This window comes from Lissotriton vulgaris, chromosome 3_1 (assembly GCF_964263255.1).
Source record: "Lissotriton vulgaris chromosome 3_1, aLisVul1.2, whole genome shotgun sequence".
Classification (NCBI taxonomy): Eukaryota; Metazoa; Chordata; class Amphibia; order Caudata; family Salamandridae; genus Lissotriton; species Lissotriton vulgaris.
Window position 1 is genome coordinate 1,508,457,034 of NC_141689.1, and position 12,098 is coordinate 1,508,469,131.

A 12,098-nucleotide genomic window follows, 5' to 3' on the forward strand; every position below is an offset into this window, starting at 1 on the left:
GGTCCTTACATTCCCTGGATGTTAGGAGGGTGTTGAAATTTTATCTGGATAAGACCAAAGATATTCGTAGGTCAGACCAATTGTTCATCAATTATGGATCAGTCAGGACAGGTCTTGCTACCTCTAAGCAGTCCATCTCTAGCTGGATTGTGTCCTGATTGTGTCCTGCATACAACTGTGTTACCAGAAAGCTAATAAGACCTTAGGGGGTAAACCTAAGGCTCATTCCACCAGGGGCAAAGCTGCCACGACGGCTTTGCTCCGTAATGTTCCTATTGCAGAAATCTGCAAGGCCGCCACTTGGAAGTCGGTCCATACGTTTGCTAAGCATTACTGTCTGGACACGGATGCCAGGGCAGACGCTCAGGTTGGGCAGGCTTCGCTGCGAAATCTGTTCGCACAATAGTGGTGTTATTTCTCGTTTCTCCACCGCTGCTTTGGTGTGAGGATGGGCTCGCCATTCTATTCACTAGATTATGACTATACACAGAGATCCTCTACTACAGAATGAGTAGTTTGTCCTGTAACTCCAGTTCTGTAGTAGGGGTATCTCTGTTATAGTCATAAGCGCCCGCCCTCCTCCCCGGTGGAGAGAGATATTCATGTAAGGAATGCTACAGGTCTGGCGTGTTACGCCTTCAAAAAGAACTGAAAGTAAAAGGGACCTGCAGGGCATTCTGGGATACTGTGAAGTTCTGGAAAGTTCTCTTAAAGGCACAGTATCCTGTTTTGAGCCACATAATGGCAGCCTATCGGGCTTGTCTGTCCAAGTCCTCCTCTCTATCATTCCAGAGGGTTTTTGCTGCTGAGGCAAGGGAAATCTGGACAGACTTTGATTTTTGTGGATTTTTGGTGGAATTTCTAGTTGAAGTACTGGACAGTGTAGCCTGGTTATAGGCTGCATTATCTGTCTTTAAATTCTCTCTTAAGTGTCTGTGCAGTTCTGCATCTTTTCGACACTTTAAGAGATTATTTTTGATTGCTCCGGGGTCCACGCACATGGGCGGGACTATTCACTAGATTAAGACTATAACAGAGATACCCCTACTACAGAAATGGAGTTACAGGACAGAAACTACTCCATATCTTGCATAGGTGAAACCTGAGGGCTTTGCCAATGCTTGTTACTGTAGCTATCCATGTGTCTTCAGTTTTGGACTGGGCCACAAGTGGCCTCCATTAGTGACTGAGAATGCTAAAAATAAAAAGTTCCCAATTTTGGAAATTAGGCCAGTTTTAAAAATCAGTTTTAAAGACATGCTTTTGAAGTGTTTTACAAGGTATTGGTTACTCTATGCATTTGTATTTACTGCAGGCAGTGCTTGTGATAATCTTGGGGAAATCGTCGGGGAAGCCGCCCCACCAGCCCATTAAACAGACCACAAACAGCCATCAAAAATGCCTTCAAGAGCAACCTGATGGCCTTATAGACCAATTAACCTGCGAGTCTCCCTTGCACTCTGTTTACATGTTAATGCACTTAACACCTCTTCAAGTCCTTTCAAGCAAGCTGGCAGAGCAAAAGGGCTTGTAAAGGTGTTAATTGAATTTGCATAAGTACTTGAAGAGCTGCCTCTTCACACTGCCAGCCTGAGGTGCCCCATCAGAATACTGATTGGACCCCAGCAGTATCTATTTCAACTGTATTCCCCGTTTGTGGTGCGCACACGAAGAGAAAACTTCCCTTTAACCTGCTGCAGTCTTTTAAAATGAGCACTCGGGGAAGTCTGTCTCTCTCTGTCCCGGTAATAGATGCCTGCTCCTGCAGAGGTGCTGGGATCTGTGAAAGTGTAGGGTGCATGCTCGCACCTTACCAGGATCATAGCTCATGACCTGTTCTATGACATTATTGATAATATCACTGCAACATCTGAAATGACCTAATTAATGATAAGACTTCATGGCTGGAAAACAATATTTTCAAGTGAGATGTATATGTTCTGTTGCACGTATCTTAAAACATTGATCTGATATTCTAAAGGGATAAATCGCTACCTATTGTAAAGTATCCAACCGTTTCCTTGGCATAAAATGTTTTTTTTACATTTGCATAAGAATGTCCTTTCCACGCGCATATTAATGTTGTTCTCTCCCTTTTCTCTTTATACAGGCACTGCAATATGGCACTGAGGATAACAGCACTGCTATTATAGTGCCATTTGGTGCTTGGGGAAAGCACAAGAACTGTGAAGCCAATTTTTCTTTCAGCCGGAGTTTTGCCTCAAGCGGAAGATGGGCATAGTTGTTACTGCGCATAAGTCTGTAATTTATTCAGTATGCAGGACCTCATTTTTTTTAAAGACTGTTTGCACAAAAGCAACTTGGTTACACAAACCAGTGTGTCACTGTTTTCCTAACAAGGCTACATCTAGTAATCAGTATGACTTATATGTTTTTTCCCCAGTTTTAATCTAGAGTCTGCTGGTGTATAAGCAGAGGAATGAAGGGTGTTTTTAGTCTTCTATGAGGGCTTTAAAAAGTATATTCTGATCCACTATGAGCAATTTCCAAATGTTTTCGAAAGCTAAACATAGGCCTTTGTACTGCCCAGATGGAAGTATTGACTGCGTTCCATATTCCTTTTATTGTCCAAATACTGCCTTATGACTCAAACTAATTTGCATACATGTGGTCCATCAGGCGGCAAACTTATCATAGCTCATCAATTTTTTGTTTAGATGTTCGCGGTAAAGAAGTTTAATTTGTAATGCCCCATAATTTTTAATTTTTACATTGTCATGAAAATTAGTTTAATTACACCTAGCATACTAAATGTTGCAGTATGGTGTTATGTACCTGGAAGAATAAAGGGTGTTTTATGTGGTACAATAGCTTAAGCGTACAAAATAACGTTCAACAATGTAATGGTAATTTCTTCAAAACCATGTGTGTTCTGTGAATTTCATAAATATCTCTCTTTCATTCCACCACCAGCAGGTCACTAAAATGTATTTGTGACTCTTGAAATCTGGGATGCCGCAGCAAAAAGAATCTTGCAAGTATCCCTGTCTGCCAGTGGCAGCCTCTCAAACTTCGAACTTGCAAGTGCTCTTCAGTTAACTGTTCCATTGCTTTTTAATGTCACAATGAGGACATTTTGTTCCTCTTGGGCTTGATGCTTGTAGGTGGCTCCTCAAGCTAAAAAGACTAGGGGCACATTAGGATTAAAACTTCATTGACTCTAGTATTCCCTTTGTGATTCTTTAAACGGTTCACTGAATTAATACTTTTGTTTCTGACCATTCCTTTGTTGCTACCTCTAAGGGTGAGATTCAGCTGGTAGAGTTGATAAAGTTTCTCGCTACCCATCTGAGAGGGTCTAGTCTATGCTGGAATTCCTTGAGAAAGCAGGAAGCTTGAAAAGCAGCTGCAGTGGCACAGAGCCATTTTAAAGGCATGCCATGGCCTCTCTTGTATACATCTTTGTACAGCCGACCTTTTGTGGTGTTTGAGGAAGCGTGGCATGGTTTGGTGAGGAAGGGGAGGATTCATGAAGATACCAGAATATCTGCATTAGGCAACCTTTGATCTAGGTTTAAGCTATTATGATCTTTCATTCATTCCTTTCTTTTACTTTTAATTAGTTGTGCTAAGGAAGCAAACCATGACCATGGATACCCAGTATGAAATCACTAGTCGAATTTTCAAGTGTCCACCAAAGGGTTTTATATAATGCTTCCTCACCTGGTAGTGGTGGTAGAGTGCTTTGGAAAGAACAGTACATCAATTCTAGAATCACAGCAAGGAACTGTTATTAATGGGAAGAGTTGAGAAATGGATCGATCAGACAGTTAACATTGGGTTATGGTCTCCCTTCCTTTGCCTAAGGCTTTCATTAAGGAATGACTCATCACTCATCTGCTTTCTTATATGTAACAAAGCAGAAGGCTTGTGGCATCTCGGGGCCCTTGTCTGTTGGAGTATCTTTTGACTTAGAGTTGATGGCTAGGGATATGGTGGTAGTGGCTTTTTGTCTGAAAATTGAAGGCGTTTTTTCTTTTTTGTTCATGTGCCGTCAGACTATTTAACAGGATTATGGGTTCCTGCAGTGTCTTACTCTGCTTTGGGTCTACCTGCAAAACTACATGATGACAGCTATAAGTTTAACTTTTGATTTGTGGCATGCATCAATAGTTTTTTTTTCTTCTTTTAAACAAGTTCCTACCTACATTCATCTGGTTTGATTGCCAGGACGGTCTTATCTCCTTTTCATAATTTGGTAAGTCAGACTTGGTTCTAATAATTAAAACTCTTTTTAAAAAGTATTGTGGTGTTCGTTCTATTAGTTGAGTCAAGACTCCAAATCCTTATTATGTTTAAGAAATAGCAAACCATAAGGCTGTTGATATGGAGTTGGTTCCCAGATAGCCGTCTCTTTAGGTAGTTCAGGATTGCTGTAGGTACCATGAGGCAATCATGGACCTACTTTTGTTTTCGTGGTGGACTGTATATTTTGGCAAGAGGACTCATGCGGACTTTGGTAATCCAGCATATATTTTTGTTGGGGAAACCTCATTCTAACTCTACAAACTATTTGTCTGGTGGTTGTGCTTTGGTTATTTTATTCATTGGACCCTTTGACTGCTTATTAATGGATGTATTACACGTATGAGCATCTAAAGGGTACTGCATCACACTATAGGTCTATTGTATTCCTACATGGCATGTCTGGGTGCTGTTTACTAACCTGGGCCCAAAGGTTTGAGGGGATGAAAACATGGAACAATTTTGAAGAATCAGTTTATGGTTTTCTCCGGTACTGTTGGGCGGAGTATTACATTTTTGGATCTTGGCTATCATTGAGATTAAATTTATTTTATTTTTAAAAGTTGTTTTTATTTAACTTGCCATTGTCCTGAAGATACTGGTGGAAGAGTAATGCACAGTGGAGCCAGTGGATCGTCTTACTATAGTGTACATGGGGAAAGGTTCCTGCTAATTCATGCTCTACAGCCCTTTTCTCTAGCATCTATTGCTAGAACATTCTTATTTTAAAGCGCTAGTGGAAGTGGGATGGACCACATAATAGAGAAACGCAAAATACTTGTTTATATTGTAACTTTTCAAATACCCTTGAAGGCACATTTGACTTCATTTTGGAATGTGGAAGAAGTGCTATGACCTTCTGTGTCTTTGCTGAATATCTAAAACGTAATATGTTGTAGAAATTGTGCATTGACACCTCTGATGTGGTTAAAGGATGCTACTGAACAGGTCAGTGGAGCTGCCTTTTGCGCCTGTTCTGAGAGGCCTGCAGACCATGCTTGGGTAGCTGTTCCTTTCTGCCATCCAGATGTATTGCCGAGTTTAGTCCTACCAGTGGGCCTGAGAAGGGTTGCATTCATCGGAGGGCCATACTTGGAAAAGTTGAGCTTTTACACCTTCCAGTTCCAGCACTCATTTCTGCTTTTTAGTGGTAAGCTAGCACCCTTTGCAAGTAGCACCATGGACAGCTGTCAATCTTGCCTTAGAATTGTTCCAGTTGCGTTGCACAATGGGATACAGCCTTGTTTTTTTTAGGTTTTTTTAGATAAGCGCTAAATAGTAATTTATATGATGTGTGACGTTTGTATATATTTATCTGTATATATGTTTTTGTAAGTAGATATATATATATTGTATGACAGTTATTTCTGTGATACTGCACACGTGCATTGGTTTGGTTTAAAGAAAATTATTGTAATGGTGTACAGTATAAAGTATGAAAGGGTATTTTTTTTTTATTTCACCGTCAGACCTGTAGCTTCTGGTTCATCAATCATTTTCTCCTAGTTCTTATCTAAATATAAAATGAAAGCCACCTTTTTCTTGTTTCTTAAACTTTATACACACTGCCCTGTGGCTAAAATGTCCTAAACTAATTTTCTATTTTAGAGTCCTCTGTAGACTAAAAGTAGTGTGTGCTTTTTGAAAGCTCTGTGGAAAAACCAATATTGTAGAGGTGTGTTTTGTTCCTTGTTGGTGTTTCCTTTGCCACTTTGTTGAACCCCTGCTTCGTTAATGTCTCAAGGATTTGCATTTCAGTACCCTGCTGAGTTTCATACATTCCATTGCATTCATGTTGTGAAAAGGCTATGCAGCTTAATAAGTTCCTCGTTTATGGAACCTGTACTGTTATGAAACGTACAAACAAGTATTGTAAGTTTTTAATATTGATGTAAAATATTTTGTAAATAAAGTCTTGCTGTTGTCTTTCAATGCACTCTTGTTTGGAAGTGAAGGTATTTGGCTTTTAATGTCCTGAATGGTCATGGCTGTACCTATAACTTTATGATGTGTTCCCCAAGCATCTTCAAACCATCCTGAAACTGCATAGAATTTATTCAGCACATACCAGCTTTAAGTGTTGTAGCGCTATAAAAGTGTGCTGAAGCAGATACTTTGCCGTACTGCCACTTATGTTAAGTGGGGCCTATTAAATGTGAAATATTTGCATTCTCTCTTCTAGAAATAAACTACTTTACACTTCATTTTTTTACGTATTATTGTTGGATGCCTTGTAAGTGGGTAACTTTAGTCTGGCGAATTACCAGCACGTCATGTGAGACACTGATGTTTCACTGTTTGCTCTCCTTTCTTCATCTTTGAAAGCTGCGAATCTAGCTGCAAATTAAAGGCTTAACCAGAAGAGGTTATTGCTCTTGTAAACAAGGAAAACAGTTTTTGAATGGCTAATACCCATTTGAAATAAGAGTACCTGCAGTGTGCTTTTCCATAAATTCAAGAGTACTAGTTACTGGCAGCAGATTGATGCCAAATGTTAGTGAGAAGGGCTATGGAATAATATACACCACCTATCTTGAAGGCTTTCATGTGACCTGCAGATCACTAAAGTTTATTTGCTGCTCTGTGCTGAGAATTGCTTGCCTGTACTGTACATTGGGTTCCTGGGACTGACTTCTAGTGGCTTAATCCACCCTGTTCTTTTGAACCTGGGACAGGGGGAAGCAGTTCACTGAATGTATTTTATGTAAATAAGCACAAATAATTCCTGGCATAAAATGTTTATAAATATAAAGTGTATTTGTAGCATAAACCTCTTTTAAGTCTGAAAATAAGCAGAACTGTTACTTTCTCTGTCTGGATAGCTACTGGTTTTGCAATTTTTACACGTGTTAACACTCTTTGATCTAGGTTCAGAATTGCTGGTGTGCTTTTGCATTGCACATGTTGTGGAATGTAACCTTTTGCCTTTAAAACCCTGTTGCTCTCAAGTAATGCTGCTTCAATTATAGCTGTTCAGCATTTTCGGTTGTGCCCCTCTCATGATGTACTTCCTTTACTACTATGCCTTCTTTTGGGTATCGTGGTCTAGATTTTGTGTATTAAATGAAAGAACTTTTCCTACTACTCATGCTTCTCTGTTCAATTGGATAATGGATAATGCAAACTAGTGTCATGCCAAGTACAATGTGTAGTATTTTCATTTAATGGCTTGCAAATAAAGTTTTTGAATTTCGGTTACCTTATGTATGTGCTTTATTACTTTAAATTCCTAAATGAAAATCGGTTTAAGTGATAAACTCGATATGACAATAGCTATTGTGCATACCTTCTACTCCAATTCTGCTGCTATTAGGAACTCGTTAAAGACAGTTCATATTTATTCATGCAAAGGCCCCCTAGTTTGAATAAGTTGGAAATGTACTCCAGTAGGTTTACTCCTGCACCTTTAGCAAACTTCTGACTAATAGTGATCTACAAATAATTTCATATCAAATCAATAAAACTTTATTTCGGCTCAAAGGCCATAAAATCACATGAGAACACATAGTGCAGTATAAAACATAAATAATGAAAAACCTAAAAAATCATTACATTTCAGGGAATGGTCCTATGAGTTTTAAATACAGCAAATTTTAAGTACTTGGAATGCAATTAATTATTAGGCAGAAAACAATGGGGGACAAGAAAAGACCGCAAAAGAATCCAACATTAACATCCAAAATCTGAACATGAATAGTACAGCGTATCACATCCCTACGTCTACCATGAGTTGGTTCCCAGGTTGTATGCAAAACTTTGCCCTTGCTTTTCACATAGCCAATAGCTAGCAAGTTCATGAAAAAATCGATGGGTTGCTGAGATCAGCACTAGGTATCTTAATGGCAACTTTATATATTCTAGTACCCAGAGATAGCATAACCATAATATCCAGCATTGCCTGCTCCTTTTAAAGGCTGGATAGAAAAACAAAACAATTTCTGGGGTCTCCTTGGGAGAACAACACACCGGGCAGTGCCACTCATCACCACTAGGGACTTTAGCTAATCTGGCTGTAAAGGAAAAGAGGTGTAGGGTTCCATAACGTAACTGTAAGAACAAACACCTGGCATGGGGAGGTTCAATCTCGTCCATGAAATTATTTCTGCTATAAACATCCTTAACTATAAGAAATGCATCCGTCAAAGAATCTCTACTTTCCAGGGAATGTGCCGCAAGAACTTTATACTGCCAATAAGCTTTCTTAATGATGATCTTAGAAATCCCCGCTGACTCGTTTTGGAGTGCTTCTCAAGGATGTGAACCCAATTTCTCCAAGAAGAGATCTAACATACTTGATCCCGGGTATTTTGCTAGAGCCCAAAAGGCTATGGCTCTCTCCTAGGCCCTCCTTGTACTGATGGAGCTCTGGAGTGAGAACAAAAACAGAATTCCTCTCCCTATACATTAATTAATACATAGGTAATACATCCTAAATTCGAAAACACAACATTGTCCCACAAGATAACTGTTTTAAATTTTTTATTTTATCAAAAATATCTTTAATTTATATATAAATTCAGTCTCTGCCTCCGTTGGCTCTGGAGTAAACCAGCGCCTTCCTTCTCCAATACAAGATGGGGCTTATGCTAACTTTATCTGATATGACACTCATTGCTGCCCTGCTGAGGCCGGACCCGGGGGCGACTACACCTCCTATCAGCACATGCGCCAGGAAGGCGCCAACAAGAGTTCTTTGCGCCTGGAGGTGCGCAGCGCGTGGGCCAATGGCGGGCCTGTCTGCGCCCGGAGGAGGCTGGGTTGTGCCACCCCCTGACATTCACAGCAAATCTTCCTTTGAACTGACATTCTTAGCAATGCAAGGTACTGTGCCCCTGGCAGCAAATATTTGTATCTCGCATTTTAGGCCTTTTGCCACTTGTTTCCTAGCCTGTTTTTATTGTGTGCTCCCTTTTATTTGTGAGTATTGGCCTGAAATAGGGATGGGTAAGCACAAAACTAGGGGGGTGGATCAGGGGAAACTTCCTCAAAAAAGAATCAAGTCATTAAGCACAGCTGCAAGGGGGGTTACTTGATCACATTGACAACCTCCTAGCAGAATGTGAGGTCCTTCTAGACTCTCCCAGCACTGCGTCCTTGCCTAAATCCACCCATGCGCAGTCCCCTACAAGTCCCACACCCCCGGGTCATATACCAGCTATGTTAAAAAAAAAAAAAAGCTGTAGATAAGAACAAAGTACTTTACAAATCCACTCTGCATCACAATAGGCTTGACTGTGACTGGTAATGTTTCAGCAACCATGGTGGATTTGTCTTCCTTCTATTGCAGTAATAGCTTTTCACCACCGCTACGCAGTACTGAGTACGCCTATTCAGAGGAGTCTCCTGTCACCTCAGCTAGAGTAGTGCAAATAAAGAGGGTTCAGAGAAACTAAATAGGGACTAAGTCCTCTCTCACAAGCCAGGCTGAGAACCTGGAAATAGGAAACAAAAAAATGACTAATTCCTTTCTCTAAAGCCAGGCTGAGCAATAGAAAACAGAAAGATGAGTATCACCAAGAGTGAAACAAAACTTAAGGGGAAACAAAAAAAGGACTAATTCCTACCTCACAGGTCCGAGAAATGCTAAAGAATACTACTCCTCTTCCGCACCACTTAATCTTCACATAATCTGTCTTTCCCCAACTACATATGCATTAAGGAATCCTCCTTTAAATATAATAAGAAATAATAGATTCTGGGTAAACTCCCACTCACCAAGCCACTAAGGTCGGAGCTAGTCCTAGACCACCACAGGCACCTCCTAGATCTTCCCCTCCTATACTAATAGGCAGATTTGCACCAAGGAGTTTCCCCAATCTATGTTCAAACAACATCAGGGCACCCACTGAGGCAAGATGCTACCTGCCACATCAACTTCCCTCTGCCCGCTACGCCGAAATGTATGAAACCCCAAGACCCTAACTTTCTCCATTATCTCCCCCCCCCCCCCCCCCCTCCCAATATCTCGCTAAGAAACTTCAAACATAGGCTGATTAGACAACACTTGGAAACACTCTTCACTGGTGTATACCACTGCTCCACCAAAGGCCAGCAGAAAATAGATCTCATTTTCCACACCCAGCGAAATGGAACACCTTACTTAGAACCCACATTCACATATCCAATACAACTAGCACCCCTCTCAGCTGCAAAATGACTACAACTCGAACCGTCCTACGTTCAGTGACAACACTTCTGCTCCCATCTACATCAACTGTATAGTCTTGATTCAAGCCAACAACGCCAACCTAGACTCATCTGAATCCCTATTTCCCACGCTACGGAACTCCATCACTCATTTACACTATAACCACTCTCACAACTCCCTGTCCCCCAACCTACCGACCCCTCCTGTGAAATCACAAAACAATCTCAAGACTCATTCCACCAACTCCAATTTTTGCCCCTCGGACACCTCCCTCTCCTTCTCTACCTCTCACTCGCGGGATAAATACTTCTTGTCCAGAACAATTCTGAGGAATATCTCTGCTAAGGCTCCCTGCCGACCCCCACCTCTCCCTTCCCTTACCACCAAACTCTTCCCCACAGGCAACTAGTAAAGCCGACCTACAGTCCATGCCTCCCAACTCCCACCTTCCAACAGCACTCAACAAACTGCTGTCTGAAACACGACAAAGAGATCTCACACAACATGTCCACGGTGAACTGCAGGAGCAACAAAGGTACCAATGACCCCTTGGACCACACTCTCACTGACTGGCTCTCTCTATCCCTGGACTGTCCCCCACAGGACATCTTGAACCTAAACTCTCTTACCCCCTCCTCACTGAATATGACTCAGAGACTTTCTCTGTTGGAAAGCCAACTAGAGATTGTAATACAGGGCATAAACAATCGTATCAAACCTCACCACGCTTCTGGAGCCTACCCAACGGTTACACCCTCCTCTCACAGACACCAACTATCAACGCACAAGTCTTCCCAAGGCAAAGTGGCACAGCTGGAACTTAACCCTCTTCATAAACCAGCCTCAGAGACCCAAAAGAACAAGCGCCACAATGTCCCTAACAGAGGCAACTGATCTTGCCAACTCTTACGACTTATCCAACAACTGTCAGCCCACTGGATTTGGGAGCGAGATCGCATCACACCAAGAACGAGAAGGCCACCAGCCGTCCACATTAATATCCCCATGGCACCTCCCTCGAAGAAACTCAATAACAAGGGAACGACCATCTGCATGCTTATACACTGCAAATCTGCAACCAAACGCGCAACTGAACTGGCAGAAACCAGCCTAACCCGTTACATGTTATCACGTTCATCACATAAACTTGGTTGGATGAATCCTCCTTCCCAATCATTAACATGCTTGTGCCCCCTGGGTTCTCAATCATCGATGAAGACAAAAAGAACCATTGTGGCGGGGGTATTGCAATCATCCACAAGAGCAACCTTTCCACAACTGAAACGAACTCCTTCACCCTCAACAAATTTGAATATCTAACCTCCACCAATAAGATGAATGACGACAAAACGCTATACTGCCATCTGCCAGGCAACACTCACATTCTGAGAACACCTTTCCGACCTGATAACGCACTGCTCACTCTTGGATTCCAACAACATAATGCTAGGTGACCTCAAACTCCATTGGAATGGTGAAAATACTACTCTGATCCAATCCTTAAACGAACTTCTACTCAAGAACCATCTTATCCAACACTAAACACAAAAAGGTTCAGCACTATTCAACAAATTATAACAACCAATATCCATATTAAAGAGGCAGTGAGCACACAAGAAGATGTCCAGATCCCAGATGTTGATTTCTTAAGATTTCTCTTTATTGGGTTTTTCTTAAAAACAGA

General features: G+C 41.3%; 1 protein-coding gene across 1 annotated transcript in view; it reads left to right on the forward strand.

Annotated features, from left to right (window-relative positions):
- PPM1K (protein phosphatase, Mg2+/Mn2+ dependent 1K) overlaps positions 1 to 7,464 on the forward strand; it is a 69,653-nt gene extending 62,189 nt beyond the window's left edge. Inside the window, exon 7 of the mRNA XM_086961964.1 lies at positions 2,111 to 7,464. Within this exon, the coding sequence (XP_086818090.1) occupies positions 2,111 to 2,242 (132 nt within the window). The 3' untranslated portion in view covers positions 2,243 to 7,464. The remainder of the gene's footprint in view (positions 1 to 2,110) is intronic.
- The last annotated feature ends 4,634 nt before the right edge of the window (positions 7,465 to 12,098 follow it).